This window comes from Haemorhous mexicanus, chromosome 31 (genome assembly GCF_027477595.1).
Source record: "Haemorhous mexicanus isolate bHaeMex1 chromosome 31, bHaeMex1.pri, whole genome shotgun sequence".
Taxonomy (NCBI): Eukaryota; Metazoa; Chordata; class Aves; order Passeriformes; family Fringillidae; genus Haemorhous; species Haemorhous mexicanus.
Window position 1 is genome coordinate 3,275,613 of NC_082371.1, and position 21,334 is coordinate 3,296,946.

Sequence of the window (21,334 nt, forward strand, 5' to 3'; positions counted from 1 at the left end):
GACACAAACACACCTTGGAGAGGATTTTCATTCTGCCCACAGGGATGGGGATGGGGATGAGAAGCTGCACTGACCGTGTCACCTGTCCCACTGGGGAGCAGCCTCACTGCTGGATGTGCAGCCTCCTGAAGAAGGGTACAGACATGGGAGATGGGTTCCCTCCTGTCTCCTTCCTTCCATGTGAAGTGTTGATGTTTCCAGCTCTGAATCATTGGTCACATCCTTCACAGCGTGACTCACTGGCAGAACAGCCTGAGGATTCCAACTGCAGCTGAATTCCTGCTCCCAGGGATGTGTGCAGGTGTGTTACCTGCTGGGGCTTCAGGGCAACTTCCCTGGCACCAGAGGACATTTGGGAAGAGCGTGGGCCCTGCGTGCACAGGGCACAGCAGAGCTGTCCTACTGCCACCAGCACTGTGCCATCTGCTATTGGCCATCAGCCGGGGCTCTGCAGGCCCTGGCCACCAAAAACAGGATGTGAGGAAGGACAAGTCCAGTTGGAAGGCAAAATGTCATTAAATAAACTGGCAGGTTCTGTGATGTCCTGGGGATACGCTGGGGGCTCTGGGCAGCCAGCGTGGTTTGTCTGTCCCTCTGCCATCAGCCCTGCCTGGACCAAGCTTTGGGGTAAAAGGGGAAACTGAGGCACACAGATGGCAAATCCTGCTCCTGAGCCCCGTGGAGTTCAGGATTGCAAAGGCACAGGAGCAAAAGGCAAGCCCTGGATTTGGTGTGGAGAGTGATTTGTGTCTCTGTCCCAGGTATTCCCAGGTATGCAGCGCATCCACAGCTCGTGGCAACAATGCCAGTGCTCAGAATGGGATACAAACACTCACAGAAGCGCTGGAAATACTCCAAGTACATCCCCAGGACTCTGGGTGCATGAATTCCAGAGTTCTGGGGTGGGGGATGTCCAGGGATGGGATGGACACTGTCATTGGAAAGCTGATCCACTGATGGACAATGGATCAATCTATTTCTTGCAGGACATGAAGGAGACAGGCAAAATAAGCCAAATAAGGACATTTTTTAGGAAGCCGAGTGTCTCCTCACTTTTGGAAACTGTGCTCTGAATCCAGCTGAATCCTGGCTGTCAAACCCTCCGTGCTGGAAGCGACCCCTCCCCAGGAAATCTCCCAGCTCCTCTCTCCAGAGGGATTTTTCCCACTTCCAAACACCTTTAGGGCACAAAACCCTCCCAGTACCACCCGGCTGCTTTTCCCTCTCCTAGGAAGTTTCCCGATGACCCACGACACCGCCGGGAACGCGGCTGTGTGCCCCGTTGGGAAACACCAACCGAGCCACCTCCCGCCCCTCTCCCGCTTCCCCACGGCCCCGTGGCCCCGCTTGAGTCAGAGACAAAGAAGAAAAACCCTCGTGGGCTGCGATTCGCCCCGTGCCGCCAACCCCGACGTCACGGGCGTGCGGCTATAGATGGAGCTCGGGAGCCCGGCGCAGCCCAGCGCAGCCCCCCGAGCTGCGGGATGGTGGCGGCGGGGGGGGACGCGGCGGCGGCGGCGGCGGCGGCGGCGGCGCTGGCGATGGCTCAGAGCACCGGACCGGGTGCCGTGTAACGGGAGAGGGCCCTGAGGAACGCGGGGCGAAGGCAGCGCGGATCCCGGGTGTTCTCCCGTGCTAGGAGGCCGCGGGAGCCTCTCTGCGACCCCCGCCCTAAAATCGCCTCGGAGCGCACCGAGGAACGATGAAAAAAAATAATTCTGCAAAAAGGGTGAGTAGAGAATCGCTTCTTGGCCGGGGTGAGGGAGGGTGAGGGAGGCTCCTGGATGTTTTGGGGAGGGGGGGATTTGTCTCTTCGCTTCGCCTCTGCTCCCCCCCCCCACCGCGGAAAGCGCACAGACCCCCAAAGAGACCCAAACCCTGCTGCAGGCCCTGCTGCTGCCCCTCCTGCCTCCCGCAGCCGCCACAGACACTGGGTGATGTAGGCAGGCAGTTTTCATCTTGGAACACAAGGAAACGATAAAATCCGGAGGCACCATCAATCCGTCGCTCTTTGCCGTGTTGTGTGTGCTGCACCCAGCCATCCGATCATCGCTGCCTACGGAGACACCTCTGATAGAACCCACCCACAGATTTCACCTCTTGGATTAATTGCTGATAAAAAGCTCCAAAATGCCATTTTCACCGCAGTATAAAACCCCAGCTGGTTTAAATTCCGCCCATCCCCCTCCTGTTCCCCTTTCCATGGGTAAATGCCCGTTGGATGAGGCGATAGAGACGCCGGCCTGGCTTATATAACCGCGGAGAGAACCCTGCCCGCTCCTCGCAGCGTCCTCCCGATGCTGCTCCTGCACAAAAATCCCCGTGGAGCGACCCCGGGGAAGGACTCCGGGAGAGAGGGGCCGGAGGGAGGGGGAGACAAAAGTTGGGCAAAGAGGGAAGTGAGGGGGGAGGAGGGAGAAAAGGAGTGTAAACCCAAGAATAATCGCGTTTTTCCCCCATTTTCTTCCCTCTCGCTTTGTGTTAGGGGAACCAGGATGGAAACCAGCAACCTGTGCAGCCGGAGAAGGTCGGCTGGGTGCGGAAATTTTGCGGGAAAGGCATTTTTAGGGAAATCTGGAAAAACCGTTATGTGGTTCTGAAGGGAGATCAGCTTTACATCTCGGAGAAGGAGGTAGGATCGGTTTCAGTTTCCTTTCCCATCCCCCCCTTCCTCTCTTTGCATATGAAAGGCGCAGCCCCGGCCCTTCCCAGCGCCAGCCGGGCCGAGGGGGTTCCTCGGGGGCTTCTCCTCCCCGGGCTGGCGCCGGCGACACCCGGCCGGGGTCGGGGTCGGCTCTGACAGCTCTGCTGGGAGACATTTTCCCAGCGTGGAGACACGAAAGGATTCACTTAGCGAGAGTTAAGCCCTCCAACATCTTCACAGCAATGCCGGCTCCTTTCTGTGCCTGTCCTCCGTCCTTGAGCCCAACACTGCCTTGTTCCCAGCTGCTCACTCTCTGTTGGGAAATAACTCCACTCTCCCGACTGGAATCGAGTCACTTACAGCTCGATTTCTTGGATTTTCCCACAAAATTTCACCCCGGATCGACATCCTGGTGTAACACGTGCCCTGCCCCTGGTCTCCTTGCTGGGCTTTGGGGTTTATGGTGCTGTTGACATTGGAGGTAATCTGATGTGACTGTCAGGCTGAGGCAGCACCTGGCTGTCCTTGCACGCCCCCCCCTGTGCTTTTTGTCTCCATAAATCCATCAGGGAGAACTCCCCAGGCCAGAGCCTTCCTCCCTCCCATCCTCTGTGACATCCCAGAACTGCACTGGGCAGAGTGGTGCCCACTGCAGGTATGGGGGTTGCTCCAGCTCAGGGAATTTGGGATAAAATCCTGGTTTCTCTGGGTTTCCTCCCTCAGTGGAGGTCATTTCCTGACAGTTGGATGCCTGGCTGCCTGGCCTGGCTCTGTCAGCACCTGGAGAGAGGAAAGGATAATTTGATTTAAGGCTAGTTGAGCCATGGACGTGGCACAGGCAGAGGGTCAGGGCTTGTTACAACAGAGAAATGGCTTAAAAAAGTGGATTGAGTGCCCAGGTCGTGCTGAGCTGCATTCCAGAGCTTGCTCTCATCAACCTCCTGGCTGCTCCAGAGCCAGAGGGAAACACAGCAACAGGCAATAGATGTCCAGGGAGCTACAGATCAAATCCAGGTGTGCTGGGAGCCCAAGAGAGAGATGAGGCTGGAGGGGCCATGCAGAGCCTGCTCTGAACAAGGAGCTCTTGTGTTTGTGTTTCATAGGGGGAAAAACCTCACAGGTTTTGAGGTTGAGGCAGCCCCTGGGCTCCACATGTGTGTGAGGGACCATAAATAACCTGCAGCAGCCTCTGCTGAGGCTTTATATGGAAGAATCTGTGGCCAGCAGAGATGACATCTGGTGCTGGTGTGTGCTAAAGTGACTCTGTGCTGGCCATGGAGGTGACACGTGCTGCTGGTGTGCACTGAGGTGACTCTGTGCCTGTGGCAGGGGGTCTGGCATCCCGGGGGGCTCTGTGGGGAGTCCCCAGGGGTTCCTGGGGGGCGTCCCAAGACTTCCTTCCTGCTCACAGGGTCTCAGGGAAGGCCAATATGTGGCTCCAGGCTCTGCTCCCACAGCACCTGCTGTTTCCTGGCAGCTCATCTCCTGCTCAGCAGCTGCTCCAGAGGTGGTTCTGCAGGTGAAGCCACATTCCCAGCTCTCCCCACCATCTCAGAGCAGAAAGGGTTAAATCCCGAGGCTCCTGGGAGCTCTGAGGCTCATGTTAAATGAATTCAATCCAGACATTTATTTACTTTTGCCTGAATTTCTCCATCTGGGAAGCAGGGCAATGAATCCCATCTCCCCAGAGCACGTGGGGACAGGGAATTGTGTGTTCCACACCAGGATCCCTTGGGAAGCAGATCCCCCTTGGCTGGGGGCAGGTGTTGAACTGCTCAGAGCTGAGCACGGGCTCAGGTCTGGAGTGGGGAGATTTCCAAAATTCAGACTAACAAAATCCCATCAATATCCTCCTGGGGATCTGTGTGCTTTTCCAGTTGTCTGTCTAGGACCTGGGCTTGCAGGTCAGAGACCAGCCCTGGTCATTCCATTTTGTCAGGAGAATTTGGGAATGCCTGACAGGAGCCTGGGCTTCTCCCTGGCAGAGCCAAGTCTGTAAGGAGAGGAAATGTAGTTTTTCAGCCCAGCTGATGGAAAATGCTAACAGGGTGTTTGAGTGCTGCCCTTTGAAAGCTGTGGGACTTGTCCGCCACCTCCCGAAATGGGAGCTTGAGGCTCTGGCCGTGCTCACTCTGCTGAACTCCGTGAACTCACACCAAAATCCTCGGTTATTCAGCGTTTGGTCATCAGCCAAAACCAGCTCTGTAGAGATGAGCTGCAGCGAGCCGAGCTCTGCTGAGCACACCACCACCACCTTCTTAACTCATTCTTGCATTCTTTCCCCTCGGTCCCTCCCCCCCAGGCACATTTCTGGGAATTGTTCCCTGTTCCTGGCCCGGCTTTGTCCCTGCCTGTGCCGGGGAGCAGCGGCCGAGCTGACCCAGCCGGGCTCGGCACTTCCTCGCAGGAAGCCGGGGGCTGCCAGACAGCCCGAGCCCGGCTGCCCAGGGGGGTGAGGAAACGTTTCTCTCGTTTCTTTCTTTCGTTTGTTTGCTACCAAAGGCATCGGCTCAATTAGCACAAGAGCACTCGAGGAGGCGCCGCTCCTCGGCGAGGGGGCTGCGGCTGTGTTTGCATCCTCGGTTCTCTAATGCTCCGTGGGGCTGCTGAACATTGCACAAAGGGATTTGGGGAAGAAATTCCTCCCTGTGAGGGTGGGGAGGCTCTGGCACAGGCTGCCCCATCCCTGGAAGTGCCCAAGGTGAAGTTGGATGGGGCTTGGAGCAATCTGGGCTAGTGGAAGGTGTCCCTGCTTTAAGGTCCCTCCAAAACCATGTCATAATTCAGTGATTCTGGGGACCTGTGTCCCTGGTAGCCTTGGTGGTGACTCTTTGGAGAAGGGATTGAAGCAGCCACGTCCTGCCACCATCCCCTGGTCAGCTAAGGGCAGTGTCCTGGCCATGACAAGGACTGGACAGTCGCAGTGTGCATCCCTGTCCCAGTGACAGCCTGGCTTCAGCCTGGTCTGCAGGAACCTCAATCCCCTGCTGAAGTAGAGCTGCTCAGCTGGAGGAACTGAAACTTTGGTTGTACCCTACAAGGGGAACTGTCTGTCCCAAAACTGCCCATGTTTGGGTATTTGGCTGTACAGAGAGTCTGGAGGTTTCTGGTTACATCCTGAGCTACACTTGACCCCCTCCACCCCAAGTGTCCCATGGGTGTCTTGTGATTTTCTGTACCTTCCTCATTTTATTGTGTCCCATTGCAGCAGGGAACTGCTCAAACCATCACCAAAAATCCCAGACTGGTGTGACTGAGCACCTGTGCATGGTTTGGCCCCAAAACACAGCCCTGAGCCGGGTCCAGGAGGTTTGGAGTCGCTGCAGGTCACAGCTTGATGAGGAAATTCAAACTCTCATCAGTGAGAGACCCAGGGGTGGTCAATTAACCCAGGTCAGAGACCCTCCCACTGCCAGTGCACTGCCCTGAGCCTTCCCAGAGCAGAGCTTTGCAAGCACAAACAGCTGTGACCCTCTGGAGAAGGGATTTGGGTGCCATGGCTGGTGTTCTGACCCATTGCATGCCCACATCTCGGGGCCCAGGGAGTGCTGGGTGCCCCTGGGGCCAGCCTGGGCAGGCAGCAGCTGCGGGGGAAGGAGTGCAAGGAGTGCAAGGAATGCAGCTCCACTCCTTGAATCCCAGCAGTGTCAGCACTGTCAGCCTTGGCACAGGCAGTGACACCCCGAGCAGAGCAGGGGCAGCTGCCAGGGGTGTGTGATCTCATGGCTGCAGAGAAATGTTCCCTCCTCTAGGGATGGGGGATGCTTCTGATTCCTTTTCCATGCCTCAGTTTCCCTTCCCTCACCTGGCCACAGGTAGGAGGCAGGTGGAACTGCAGGGCAAGGTTGTTTTGCCTGCTTCAAATGGGTACAACTCAGCAATGCCAGCAGACAGCACCTGCTGGGATTGCTTCACCTTAATCCTTCCAATCCTGAGCTCCCCACAGGGCACAGAGAGCAGGACTCACTTGCTGGTGAGGCTCTGAGATCCCTCAATTCTTAAACCCTTGGCAGCTGTGGGGAAGAAAAGACTTGCTGGAAACCTCCCAGCAGGGAATGGTTTTGCCAAAATCAACCACCAACCTCTTGCTTCATCCCTTCCTACTGAGAGCTGATAGCAGAGGCTGCTTCCTCCTGGGCACTGCCCGGGTGCTGGGGCACATCCAGCCAAACCCTCTTTGGAGAAGCCTGGAAGGTTTGATTTGGATGCCCCCTATCTCACGGAGAAGGTGGAGGTGACACCTGCAGGTTTGTCACACGCCTGTGATTGACACAGTGACTGGGATTTCAGCTCTGTTGGCCACATGGTTTTGTCCTGTTCTCACAGAGAATGGGCTGCATTACTGCCCTCAGCCTCTCCTACCTCCGAGGCTGCTCTGAGCTGCCTCTCCTGCCACCACCTCCCTCCTTTTGGCCTCAGGAGCCTCCCACAAAGGACAAAAGAGCTGGCAAGTGCCTCTGGAGTTGCCTTTCACCTTCCTTGTCCAGTTTCTCTCTCTGCACACTGGATGCTCTGTTACATGAGCATGAGAGGGGGCTCAGTGGGTGAGACACCCTCTGTTCTTCCCGTGCCCCCTGGAATTTCTGTGCCACCACAGCCCAGGCTGCTGCTGACCCTCTTCCCCCAGGAATCCCACTGTGGATGTTGCTTATTTCCAGTTGTAAGCATTTTGTAAGGGGTCACACACAGGAGCAGGGTCCCCTCAGCGTGTCCCAGTGCAGTGTCAGAGCCCTGGTGTCATCCAGAGGTGTTTAAAGGACCAGCTGCACCTGCAGGGTGTTTGTCTGAACCAAAGACACCTGCTCTGTCCTGCAGCCTCCCGGGGATGCTCCTGCAGGCAGGAGGTTGAGTTCCAGCTGTGTGAGCTCTGAGGAGGAAGGGGAGGGCTGGGGAAGCCCCAGTGACCCACATGAGCAAACATCTGGAGCAAGAGCTCTGGTCACAGAGCACAGCTGGGGGCTGGGAGGGGGATCAGCTTTTCCTGCTGCAAATGAGTCGGGCAGAATTCAGCTGAGATTCTTGGAAAGAGGTGGATTGGAGGATGGGAGTGGGAAGAGATCAAAGCAGATTAGCAGCATGGGGAGGATGTGCAGCCAGACAGTCTCTGTTCTCACACCCAGACACAGGGGATGTGTCACAAGCAGGAACCAGCTCCGGGATGGCAGTGCCGGTGATTGTCCTGTGGATCCTGGGGACGCAGTCAGGATGAAGGACAGAGGGGAGCTGTTGTCATCAGGCAGGGCCAGATGGTCAGTTTATCCATGCCCCTGGTTAGGAAGCTGGTTTAGTCACCCTCTTTGATTAAATTCTATAGAAGAATCATAGGGAGTTCCTTCAGTGCTTCCCAAAACTGTGGAGGAAATGTATGAAATGGGGTGGAGTCCCTTCAGGAAATCCAGGGGCTCAGAGCTCAGCACCATCTGCCTTCCCAGCACCTGAGTTACACACCCTGCACCACTGATGCAGCCTGGGATGACTGGCTGGAGTGGGATTAAGCAGATGGATGTAGATTTGAGCCTGCTGCAGTGTCTGTAATGGACATCCAAACCCTAATTCCTTGTGTTGACCGTGGAAGAGCAGAGCTTCCCTGCTGAGGATGGTGCATTAGGAGAGCCATGAAGAGGAAGGGTACAGACAGCTTTTCTCCAAGTGTCCCTGAGGGTCAGCATCCAGACCCCTATGTGCCTCTAGATCCCTGGTGTCCCCCAGTGCAGCTGCAGCCTCAGTGACCCTGTGCAAGCTCCATCTTTCATCTGAGCCTCTGTGACACTGATCCATCCCATGTCCCTGTCACGCTGTGGCAGTGCAGAGTGTTGGGGAACACACCTGGAAAATGGGAGATCTTGTAAAGTGGTCACTCAAAAGGACTCCTTAAAGGACACTGAGAGCCTCGTGACAGCCTGGCAGCCCCTGCCCTCTAGGGGTAGAAGAGGCAGGAATTATCCTGGCAACGTGGGATTTTCCTGCTGTCCTTCCTAATATGGCCCCTCATTCCAGAAGAGACAAGTCAAAACCCTCATGTTGAAATCCTGCTGCCTGAAGCAGCAGTGTCTCTGTCTGACATCTGCAAAGCTCCAATTTTCTTGCTGTTTTGCAGGTAAAAGATGAAAAAAACATACAGGAAATGTTTGATCTGAGTGACTATGAGAAATGTGAAGAGCTCAGGAAGTCCAAAAGTAGAAGCAAAAAGAACCACAGTAAATTTACCCTCGCTCACTCCAGGCAGCCTGGAAACACGGTATGTGGGGCTTGCCCAGATGCAGCCAGGCCAAGAGCCACTGGCTCCAGGGTTGGGCAGGGATGGGGATGGTCCTGGGGGATGCAGGGGAGGGAGGGATGTGGGTGGACCTGGGGTTTGCTGTGTGGGGCAATCAGGGCTGGAGGCTCAGCTCTGCTTTGTCTTTTCTGTGGAGGCCTCACACTGGCCAGGGCCCTTCTCTGTGTGAGTTCCAGCACTGACCTGACTTCCCTCTTTTGTAGGCACCAAATCTGATCTTCCTGGCTGTGAGTCCAGAAGAGAAAGAGTCCTGGATTAACGCCCTCAACTCTGCAATCACACGTGCTAAAAACCGGATCTTGGACGAGGTGAGCAGATTCACCCTGACTCAGCCCGGGTGAAGGTTTGAGACTGCTGGGAACAGCCCTGCCTTGGGGATACATCCACACAAAGTGTTTCCAGCAGAGCTCATCCCCCTTCTCAAGAGGAGTGTGAAAGTCCCAGTTACACAAAGCAGCTTCTGCCAGGAAAAATAACAGGGCAGCCCTAGTTCAGCCTCCTCCTGGGGACTCAGGGTGTACTCAGAACACCAGGTGGGCTGGCAGAGGCAGGTCAGGGTGAGCATTCCCACAGAGTTTCCTTCAGTGGGAAGGAGAACCTGCCTGGAACAAGCTGTGCCCTCGCTCCAGGGCTGACTCTCACATTAATGTTTCATGGCAACCCTTCCTCAGCTCAGACCTGTCTCAGATCTCCCATTCACACTCAGCTTCCCGCAGTGCCATGGCACTGCCAGGAGGCTCTTTGCTCTCCTGGATGGCAGCACAGAGCCTGAAGTGAAGGAAAACCAAGGTCAGACTATGGGAGGGGGTTTAGAGAAGGAGGCAGCACAGCAAACACCAGGAGAGATGGCTTCCAGGAGAGCCTGTCACAGGAGTCTTTGCAAACAGGTTCAGTTGTCAGGAATGACTCGAGCTGATGTAATCCCATCACAGCACAGAGGGGAGAGACCAGGCAAACACTGGGTCGCTTCCACGGCTGGACTCCACTCCCATACCCCATTCCCTGCCAGCCTCCTCCTGCTTCCAGCTCCAGGAGCTGGGAATGGCTCCTGTTCCCTGCTCACAGCCTGTGTCACCCTGCAGGTCACCGTGGAAGAGGACAGTTTCCTTGCCCACCCGACACGTGACAGAGCCAAGATCCAGCACTCCCGACGCCCTCCCACGCGGGGTCACCTCATGGCTGTGGTAGGTACAACCAGTCCCAGACAGCTGCTGGGGTGAAATTCCTCTGCAAGTGCTCCATTTGTAAGTGGAGTTGGTGGAGCTCCATCCCGAACTGAGAGTTGCCACGAGGACAGCTCTGGCTCAGCTCTCATCCTCTGCTCTCGTGGACCACTGCACTGTAAGGTCCACCTGTGGGCTCTGTCCCTGAGTGAGGGAGCATTTCCCCTCCTTCCCTGCAGTGCAGACACCCCTGAAAGCAGGAACAGCCATTCTGGTGCCAACTCAGCCTCTGCTTTCTGCTCCTCCAGGCATCTACCTCAACCTCTGACGGAATGCTGACCCTCGACCTGATCCAGGAGGAAGACGCCTCTCCGGAGGATCACGGCACCTGCGAGGAGAGTTTCCGGGTGGATCTGGACAAGTCCGTGGCACACCTGACCGCGGGGCGGCGCCGCTCCGACTCGGAGAACACAAAGTCACCGGAGAAAGGGCGGACAGGGAGCCTCCCCCGACAGGAGGTGACCCCGTGGGACAGAGCCGGGCAGCGCAATGACTCCTTTGACAAAGGGACCATGTACACACCGCAGGTCCCCAAAAAGCTCTCACACTCAGAAAAGAATAAATGTGCCTCCATGGAAGAAATCCTGTCCCGACGGGACTCTTCCACACATCGGGCGGTGCTGAGGAAGGGGCTGGAGGCTCAGTTTGCCTCGGCAGAGCCAGAGCAGCTGTCCCGGATACAGGAACTGGTTGCACTGAAACTGGAAAAAACTCAGGAACTGCTGACAGAGGTGAAGGGCTACGGGGAAGGCAAGAAAAAGACCAAGGACTCCAACACCAGCACCACCATCACCACCACCTCTTCTTCTTCCTCATCATCTTCCAAGTCGGACTCTGAAAGGATCCTGCAGGAATCTGAGAGGCTGCTGGGGGAGGCTTCCTCCACCTGGAGCCAAGCCAAGAGGGTGCTGCAGGAGATCAAAGAGCTGAGGGACCTGTACAAACAGTTTGAGCTGCAGCAGTCAGACTCGAAGGCCAAACAGAGCTCACAGTCGCAGTTTAGGAAGAGCATGATGTGAAGGCAAGCCTTGGGATGGGAGGGAGGGACTGGGAAGGGCGGCCATCTGGTCTTTTTTTTAATTATTATTATTATTTACGGTGTGAAAAGGTGCCTGTTCTCACCCAAATTTGCTTCTCAAAGCTTGGACCCTTCCTTTCCTCCATCGCATCCCCTGGTGAATCAACCCAGTGTTCCAATAAATCAGTTGCAGTTTATACCTCCTTTGTAAGAGCTCCCTTTGCACTGCAGCTCCTGTCCTGCTCCAAGGACAGGAGCAAGTTCTGGCTCCTGGAAATGCCCATGTCTGCCTGGAGAATCCTGTGGGATGAGCCCTGGCATTGCTGCTCTCACGTCTGGGCTGAGCCCCAAACTACATCTCTTTCACTTGCCCTGTTCCCTCTCAGAAATAAATGACATTAAAAGGTCAAAAAAGGTGTCCATCCCCACCACTGCCTGCAAGTCCCCAGGATGCAGGAACTCTCCTGAAGATGTGGGAAGTTCAGGCTGGTCTCCAGGCCATTGAGGCATTTGCTGGTGCAGCTCTCAGAGCTCTGTCCTGGCACAGTCCCCTAGAACACTTGGGGCTGGCAGCTGCTGTTTTGGGGTGCACACAGAGCCCTCCAGAAGGGCAGCAGTGACACAATCCATATCCACCCTGATCCTGAATGCTTCACAGACCCCCTTGGCCCCCCAAGTGGGAGGTGGCAGTGATGTGTCTTCCCTTCTGTGCAACCAGAGGATCAAAGTCTTGGATTTGACAGCCCACACAGGCAGCTGGGAGGGGTTTGGGCTTTTCCATTCTAATTTCTCTTTTTTTTTACCTTTTCTTTGAGCTGAAAAGTCAGGGGGTGTGTGTGGGAGCCAGACACCACAAGCCAATGGCAGTTTTGGTAGGTTTGCTTTGCTCTCTCAGGTGTGACAGCAGCAGGCTCTGCTTGGGTTGCCCAAGATCTGAATCAGCCCTGCTGGGAAGGAAAGCTGAGCCCAGAGCAGAGCTCAGATCATCAGCTCACAGGCTGGCTCAGCTTTCCCACCCACCAGCAGGACGTGGCTGGGGCTCACAAGTTCGTTCCTGGTAACATCCAACTGTTCCTTGTTTTTTAAAAGGAAACCTAATTCTTTTACCTACATGGCAAATGGTCCACAAAAATATTAAACCCACAGAGTTACTTCCTGGTCGTGGTTAGTGTTTTCTCTTTCCTGGCTGTGATGACAAGATTTTTTTAAATTAAAGGAAAAATAAAACCAAACCCCAAACCTTTCTCAATGAGTTTGGGTTAACCAGACTCCAGGGATAACTTTCCACGTTGATGAACTGGATTGCTTCACAAAGTTTTTTGCAAAGAACCATTCAACCACCATTGTGACCTGCATCCCAGGTAGTGCCAGTCCCACACCAGGATTTTGGAATGCTCATTGCCATGCTGCTCTGAGCAGAGACCTCTGGAAGAGCCAGCACACATTCTGGGAAGGGCTGAAAGGAGCTGGTGCAGCCACCCCTGGCACACCTGAGCAGCCCTGCCCTGCTCTCTTCAGGGAGGCTCTGAAGCTCTTCCAGGCAGTTTTGGGGATCTTACCTCTCTGCTCACCCCTCAGTTTTTCCCCCCTCTGTTTCCCTGCTGCCTCCTGCCAGCCACCCTGCCCTCCCAAAGCCTCTGGCACGGCGCAGGGAGCCCTAGGGAGCTGCAAAGCCAAGGGCAGCACAGAGGTGGCTTTGTGCATCGCCCCCTGGCCGGTGGCTCTATCCATGCGGGAATAACAGTGCACAAAGGGGCCGTGCTGGCCCAGCAGTGCAGCAGCCGTCTGCCGTGCCCAGAAAGGGCTGCTATTGTCCACTGTGGCAATTATGTTGGGTCTGGAGACAAAACATTGGATCGTTACAGGAATACTGAGCGCCCTGGCCGGGCAGTGCACAGCAGACAAGTCTGAAGCCTGAGAATGGCCAAGAATTCTGGGTTCTGCCCAACTGTGCCTTGAAAACAAGCACAGAACGGGGGAAAGGGGGCTGGGAAGGGGATTTCCCATTACACTCCAGGGAGACGGGATTGGGACTGGATTCTTAAGATGTAGGCAAAGCGTCTCCTATAAAAATAGCTGCAATTTGCTCAACACATGCTGAGGAGTGGGCAAGCGTGTGCTGTGCTCGTCAGCTGGCACTCGGCTCCGGTGCCTGCACTCCCTGCCTGCTTCCCAGCACAGCCAATCCCCGGAGTGCTCCCGCTCCCAGCCAAATAAGGACCGCGGGCCGAGGATCCCCGGCTGCACGCTGCACTCAGGAGCCCACCCACCCTCCCAGCCAAAGCGCCTTTTTTGGATTATTTTCTCCGTCTCTGCTTCAAAAGCTTTAAGCAAACCCCCCTCCTCCCTCTCTCCCTCCCTCCCTCCCTCCCTCCCTCCATCCATCCTCTGCCTTTCTAAGGGAATTAACAGAGAGAGACACCTTAGGATGGAATTCTTGGGAAGGAATTCCTCCCTGTGAGGGTGGTGAGGCCCTGGAACAGGGTGCCCAGAGAAGCTGGGGTGGCCCTGGCCCTGGGAGTGTCCAAGGGCAGGCTGGACAGGGCTTGGAGCAGTCTGGGATAGTGAAGGTGTCCCTGCCCATGGCAGGGGTGGACCTGGATGAGAGGTAAGGTCCCTCCCAAGACACAAACACTGTGTAATTCTATGAAACACTGGCACCCAACACCCTGGGAGGAGAGGGCTGAAAACCCAAAAAATCCCCACAAGCTCAGCCAGAGCTGACCCCACCCCAGAGAGTTCCTGCTCATGGAGCAGACTTTGGGGTGCAGCCCCCCAGATCAGCCCCATGTGACACACGGCTGCCCTGAGTTTCACCCAGTGCAGCTCTGGGGACAAAGGGAGCAGCTGCAGTGGCTCTGCAGTGCTGAGAGGCCTCTGGAAAGCAGGAGCTACTGATTAAGAGGCTTTTGGTGGCTTTAAATAGAATTTACACTTGGAGGCAACTTTCACACTGCTGATGGGTGGCAAAACTCGGGTGTAGAGCAGAAATGGGTTCATGTTGTTCCAGTAGCAGTGGGCTATTCTGCAGGCTGGATCTACACCTAACAAAGCAGTTCACAGCAATAAAATTGGGCTGGATAAAGTCCACTTCCTTCAGCAGTTTCCAACCTTGGAAAAAGCCCCTAACTCCCAAGTGGAGCAGGAGCACCAGTAACTGATGGCAGAGGGTTCTCAGGCTGAGGAGGGGGTGGATAAATACAATTTATCCTGCTGTGCAGAAGGATTTCTTGGAGTTACCGATGGAGAAAACTGCAGAAATGGTTGCTTATTTTGTTATTCTGCAATAAGGCAAATGCTTTAAAAAGAGAAAGTAGGATTTGTGTCCAGAGGTGGAAGGTGGGAAGCTATAGACCCTGCAATATCCTAACTGAATAATATGTTCAGCATACCCTTATAACAATAATATAAATAGTAAATAAATGTAATAAATTCCATGGGATCCCAAGGCACTCTGGTATGTTATCAGAGCTGGGGGGATTTTTTCCTAGACATCTGTGACAGCTGCAGGTGAACACCTGGAGCTCCAGAAATGCCACTCACTCACATCCTGACCCTGTCCCTCATCAGCTTTTACCCCCATGGGACAATCAGTTTGGACTTTTGAAATAAAATAGGAAATGTGGTGCTTCCTACCTTCGAGTGCTGCAGAATTAAATTTTCTTCCAAGTCCCTAGAGAGGAAGAGACATAAAATAGTTTGACCCACATTTACAAGAATAATTATTGACTTAACAAATTCCACCTGGGTTTTCAAATTAAAGCTCAGCAAGAACAGACCCCCCTTCCCTTAAAAAAGAAAGAAAAGGGGAAAATTCAGTGGTTTTGTATGCCAGGTATACCTGTGTGCAAATGTATCCCTGGAATAAGCACATGTGGAGATTTGTGTGTCTTCCCTCTCTTTAGGCACACACACTAAAGTGCCTTGGATTTTTTTTCCCTAAATCAAATTTAAGCTGTCAGAATTCCTCATCAGGCTCAGAGATCCCCACACTCCTCCCTGAGTGGCCAGAGGGGCTGGTTCAGCCCTGGGGATGTTTGACACAACACCTGGTAAAGTGACAGCACAGAAAAGGTGAATTCCTTCCTGATGGAAGTGTTTCCTGAGCCTGGCCCAGGAATATCAAATCTCTGCTTTGTTTGACTCTATAAAATGTCCTGAGGGACTGAAAACTACAGTGATTCTTCCACTTCCTTAATTTGTAATGTGTTTAAAAATCTGTTGCTCTGTTTTGATACAATTCAACCCAGCTCAGGGGCAAGAGAGGATTTTAAAACCTTTCTAACATTTGGGAATGCTTGGGAGAGGCCAGACCAGCCAGAGTTCAGAGGGCAGAGCTCAGCCCCCTCCTGACACCAGTGGTTTGGGAGTTCTGCACTGAAATGGTGATTTCTCCTTCCAAACCCCTGCCCTGGGGCTGAGGGAACAGGGCCCATGGCTGGAATAAAGAGCCCATACATGTAGGACAGGAGGACAGAGGGAACCATTCAGAGCTGGAGGAATCTGTGCCTCACAGGCTGAGACTGGACAGCAGGCAAAGGTCTGGCACGGACTGGAATGAGCCAGTGGAGATGTGGACATCATTATTTAAAGGACTCTCAACAAATGGGCTGAGTCATTAATGACTTTAAACTGAAAGAGAGGAGGTTGAGATGGGATTTTGGGAAGGCAGGCCCTGGCACAGGGTGCCCAGAGAAGCTGTGGCTGCTCCTGGGTCCCTGGAAGTGTCCAAGGCCAGGTTGGATGGGCCTGGTGTGGAGGTGGGAGGATGGAACAGGATGAAGAAGAGCTGAGAGCAAGGGGTCAACCTGTGTGCACCCAACCTGCCCCTGGCACTGCCCAGGGCTCTCCTGCACCCCATGAGCTGCCCACGGGCCCAGCTCCACTTGCCAGGGCCACTGTGGTTTGTGCTGCACCATGAGACACTCCCTGGCTTTCTCCAGAGCAGTTTCCCTCTCTGTGCAGCCCAGTGCTTCTCCTCCCAGCCCACTTGCTGCTATATTTAATCTGAGCACTGTCTACCTTTCTGCAGAGCTAGCTGGGAGTCATGCTTCCCAGAAATCGTGAGGTGGCATTCAGAACACTGACAGCTCCTGGAAAAGCCTGCTGCAGGCTGCTGCCTCTCTTGTCCTTTATAGGTCACAGGGTCACTCAGGTTAGGTCTGCTGGCAGTGCACAAACTGGTATAAAGTTCAAAAATCAGAGGTCTGGCTCATAAAAATAACATGTGGCCTCTGTATGTCAGATAGATCCTTTGGAAAATCGGTTTCTGTCTCCTTGCTCAAGTCAGATATTTGCTGCTGCCATCTGCTCCCTCCTGCCTTTCAGGGAAGAGTTCACCCACCAGCTCATCAATGAGAGCAAAACCACAGACAAATCTGGCTGCTGAATTTTTGTTTCTTCATGGGCACAGCTCATCCTTCCCGTGACCTGAGTCTGTGCTGCTGCAGCACTCCTCAGGCACCTCGTGACCTCAGTTATTCCTCACTTCTCAAAACATCACTGTATTTTCAGATGTTTTAAAACCAACTTCCCTTTTTTACAGTGCCATTGAAACACTTTTCTGTCATTTTCTTACTGCTCAGCAGTTTGGGAATGTTTCATTACACAGAGAAGTTATCTCAGGGGCTCAGCCCCCAGCATTTGGGCCCTCCTGAGTTATGGAATCACAGGATCAGAGTGTAACAACGAATCCAAAGCCTGTGAGGCAAGAAGAACGGGGCTGGTTACTCAAACGCTGCCTCTGCCAGGTCCTTGGGGCATGATTTGGGATGAATCACCCTGTTCTGTGTGCCCTCACCCCATGCCAAGGGTGAGCATGTGCTCAAAATAGGAAGAAGCTGCTCTTCCCTTGCAGTTCCCAGCAGGTGAGCTGCACCCTCCTGTGTCAGGGACAACATTCCTGCAGGAAGGAAGCTGATGCCACAGGGCAGGAGGCACCTTTTCAATTAACTGATGGTGCAAGTGACAGTGAGGGAAATATTCAGTATTCCCTGGCACAAAACATTCCCACTTCATTTAAAGGGAAAACACAAAGCAGCAGTGCCAATTTAGCTCCAGAGGGGAGAAGGGGGACTCCAAATGGGAACAGACCAGGTGCTCAGCACTGGGTAGAGCAGTGAGGGTGCCAGGGAGGAGGGAGCAGGGTAAGGAGGATTGTGAACATATTTACAGCCATCTGGCACCCTGAATTATCCAAACAATGAGGCTGCTTGAGAGCTCACTGAAACACAGAGAGGGAAGGAAGGAGTTTGTTTGGGCAGAGGCTCCTGAGGGCTTCATGCTTTCTGCAAATTTTATATCACTTATAAAATTATTTATGTTACTGGAGATGTAGGGAAATGAAATCAGAAGGAAATGGAAGAGCTACTCTTCCTGGCATTTCTCCTTCCAGGTTTCTAGAAATCGAGTCGAATTGGGAAATCTTGATTTCTTTGGAGGGATCAGAAATGAATCAGGAAAGTTTGTCATCACCAAACTTCCACGGTACCCAGTGCAAAGAACAGCACAAACCCACCAAGTTCAGTCAATGCCAACCACGGATTTTCTGTATTTTCTGTCTTTGATTCCTTCCTGTGCTTAACAGCTGGTCGCGCTGTGCCCTCTAGTGCTCGTTCTCCCCCGTCCAGGGCTCCTGCAATCCCGAGTTCACCGCGAGGATCGGGGAATGCGTTCCTACGGAGTAGCCAACCGTGGAACTGCAATTATTGAACTATTTCCCTTCTCTCGTGGGAAGGGGGAGCAAGGATTGACAGGAAAACACATCCAGGAACAGCAAACCCGAGTGCCACCGGCTCCCACCCTGGTCCAGACCTGTTTGATTCACACTGGAAGCACATTTTCCACACCATGAGAAATCCAGGTGTGTTGAAAGTTTAGTAAACACTTCAAAAACTGGCATTGAGATGCACATGAGAATTCCCAAGTTGAACTAGTTTGTGGGCATTTGATTGTTCCTGTCTTCTCTGGGATTCCCCACTCTGTTCCAGGAAATACTTTTTGATCTGGGAGTTTTCTTTGTAGTGAGAATGCTTAACATCCATACAGAAATTCTGCAGCAACTGAAGCCTCCAGAACCTCAGAGCAGAGAGAGGTGAATATTCTTCCTCCTTCCATTCCTCCTGTTGCTTGCAGAGGAGTGATGTGGTCTGTGCAGGGATGTGAATGAGGAGGAACTCTGGATGATTGTGGGAAATAAAGGGCTCTCTCAGGAATAGCCTCATTAATTTGTGTAGTATGTTAATGTAAGAGATTTCATCAACAAGCAGCCTTCCACCCCCCCAGCTCTGCACGACTGAGATGGAAATAGCCCTCAGCAGATCATCAGAGAAAACATTCTCATCTCCACAAGTCTGTGCTTCAAAGCACACCTCAAACACAGAATTGAACAGCAGAAGCTTTTGGAGCTGCACGACTGCAGCAGGAGCACGGGGTGGGTGGGCACGGGAGGTGTGAGCACAGCCAGGGTTTGGCATTAAAAAGTCAGCACTCAATTACATCCTTAAATACACTTCTGACTGGCACAAAACAGGGCAAGACTTGAATTCCCAAGGCTGATCCTGCAGCTTTTGGTGTGGATCCCCCGACAGTGATGCTGATGAAAGAACAGACTGAAGATGTTCTTGGTTTCCAGGAACACAAATTACCCAATTCACTCCAACTGCGTTTTGCTGTGACATGGGAGCTCACTCAAAACACACGGGGCGTAGAAGAAACACCACAGCACACACTTTAGAGAGGACAATTATGACTCATCATGGTGATGAAGCTGAGAGACACAGATGTGATTCTGAAATGACTGCAGAAAGGCACTTGCTGCAGGGACGCCTTAGCTTCAATTCACCATTAGCCAAGAGCTCCCTTCCAGCCTCAGATTCCTAATTAAACATGATTCCTGCATGTCCTCAACATTCCCAGGAACAAGGATGTGACCCAGCCCCTCACAAATGGCCAGAAGACATCAGTGCTTCACCAAAGCAATGCTGAGGAGCTCTGGCTGGCTGCTCCTCAGTCATCACGAGATTATTTTATTTGAATTAATTCTAGTCTAGCAGGAAATGCCCCTCAAACACCCTGTGTGAACACATTACATTCAGATAGGAGGATACATTCAGCTCCTTTTCCGACATGAGCCCACACTCTGGGGTCATTTTGTTCCTAGAACAGAATTCTTTTCTGAGTGCCAGGAGCTCCCAGCTTTAATATGCCCCGTGGTTTTCTGCTGGTTTGCTGTTGTGGCCAAACATTTATTTTTGGATTCGCCCTCATTTGTGCCAATTAAATTAGAAGCAATGGGAAGGACTTTCCTTGGGTATTTTTGGGGGTAATTTTTTATTATTTTTTTAATGAGACACACTCAAAGCAGAAACTTTGAGTTTAATTTTAATGTAAGTGTAATTTTAAAGTTTAAAACCAGAGGAGTGTTCCCCAAACTGTAACTCCAGTGAGAAACCTCCCAACAGCAGCAGTAGCAAGAGGAATTTCCCAACCCCAGGCTCTGCAGAGGGACATTTTCCATGTCCTGCTTAAGCAGCTGCTGTCCCTGACTCTTTCTGTCCCATCCCATGGGTTTTGGTACCCCAGGGGAGCTGCATTCCTCACTCTCCATTTGTGCCAGTCCATGAATGAGCAAATGGAGAACACGAGTGTGCACATCTAATGCGACACAGCAACCCCTGGCACAACTGAGAGGCTCAGAAATGGATAAAAATAATTCAAGCACCATTTTTACCTCATAAATTCAGATCTCATTCTTTGCTTCAGACCTTTGCAAGGGGTATGACCAGTGCAACTGTGTATTTTTAGCATACAGCAGCTCTGCTGCCAAAATCAACAACAGCTCTGTTTGCTGGAAAATGGGGCAGTTTTCATTCTGAGATTTCTCATTACTCCATCAAGCAGTTCAAAGGATTTTACAGTTTTCTCCAAGGCCAAATTCCTGAATTCATGGGATTCCACGAGAATGTTGGCTTCCCCATTCTCACATAAAAATATAGATGAGTAAAGCTGAAAGTGAGCTGCCTGCGGGTTAGGCATTGGGAGATCCTTGGGGTTTATATCCTCGGCAGCATGAGGTTTTTAAAATTAATTTAATTAGAGGGAGAATAAAGGGGCAAAAAAGGCTAACTGGTCATTATGGAACATGCAGGAATGGCAAGAGATAGTTCTTGGAATTCTTGATCACACTTCATACCAAAATAAACCTCTCTTTTTTGGAAGTCTGATCTGTGGGAGCCCCAGACCTTCACTCCCCTGACCCAAGCACCTTGGTCATAAAAATAACCCCAAATCCCTTCAGTACTGTGGCTGGGTTGAATTAACCCGGAAATGGGCAATGGCATGTAGGGATGTAATTGAAAAAGGGGAGGATTTGCCTTGGAACCTGCACATGCCACATTGCCCTGTGAAAGCAGGAGCAATTTGGAGAAAAATTAGGAACTACATGGCAGCAGGAACCGCTTGAAAACACACACTTTGGAATTCCCTTGCTACTGGGCTTAACTAAGCAACCTGAAGAATTTTATGAGGAATACCTTATTTTCGCCCGGTGCATTTGTACCAAATCCTGAGCAGAAGCTGTTTTGGGGGTGGAAATGAAACTTTGGGGGCAGCTTCTCCCTCACAGCCGCCGTGAGGGGCCTGAGGGGCCGTGGGCGGGGCGTCGCGCGCGCGGGTGGCGGGAAGGCGGAGGGGCGGAACTGCGGCAAATCTCAGCCAATCAGCGGCGGGGTCGCGGCTCGGCCCCTGCCGGCCGCAGCCGGGGAGCCCCGTGGGTCGCGGTTTCCCGCTCTCGGGGGCCCGCGCGCCCCCTCAGGAGGGTGCCTGGGCTGGGGGAATGGCGCCCCTATCCCTGAGGAAGGAAAAGGAGGGGAAGCAACACCACTGGGAGGGGGAGATAAGGGCCAGGGAAGGAGCGAGAAGGGGCACAACAGGACAAAAGCCCCGGGAGGAGAAGGAGGAAGGAGCAGGATGGAGGAAGCCGCCCGCCGGCACGGCTTCCCCTCACTGCACCAAAATGGAGGGCGGGGAGGCTGTGCAAGGCTGGGGCGCTGCTGGACCGCGGGTAGCGGCCGCATCCCTCGGTGCCTGCCCAGTTCCATCTCGAGACATCGGGAGCGACAGGTGCCTGGCGTTGTGGCAGCAGGGGAGCTGTGTCAGCCAGAGGCTGGGGC

General features: G+C 53.3%; 1 protein-coding gene across 1 annotated transcript; it reads left to right on the forward strand.

The window, feature by feature from the left end:
- Positions 1 to 1,458: 1,458 nt before the first annotated feature.
- Positions 1,459 to 11,361, forward strand: PLEKHO1 (pleckstrin homology domain containing O1). Its single transcript, XM_059871170.1, has 6 exons — positions 1,459 to 1,729; positions 2,486 to 2,632; positions 8,742 to 8,882; positions 9,125 to 9,229; positions 10,004 to 10,105; positions 10,393 to 11,361. Exons 1-6 carry the CDS (start codon positions 1,703 to 1,705, stop codon positions 11,161 to 11,163), a joined length of 1,293 nt encoding a protein of 430 aa, XP_059727153.1. The 5' UTR covers positions 1,459 to 1,702; the 3' UTR covers positions 11,164 to 11,361.
- Positions 11,362 to 21,334: the final 9,973 nt, after the last annotated feature.

Bases quoted from the DNA above. Each gene is read 5' to 3' on its own strand.
- PLEKHO1 (XM_059871170.1), top strand. From the start codon at position 1,703: ATGAAAAAAAATAATTCTGCAAAAAGG. The intron at 1,730-2,485 runs GTGAGTAGAGAA...GCTTTGTGTTAG, and splicing joins AAAATAATTCTGCAAAAAGG to GGGAACCAGGATGGAAACCA. The intron at 2,633-8,741 runs GTAGGATCGGTT...GCTGTTTTGCAG, and splicing joins TTTACATCTCGGAGAAGGAG to GTAAAAGATGAAAAAAACAT.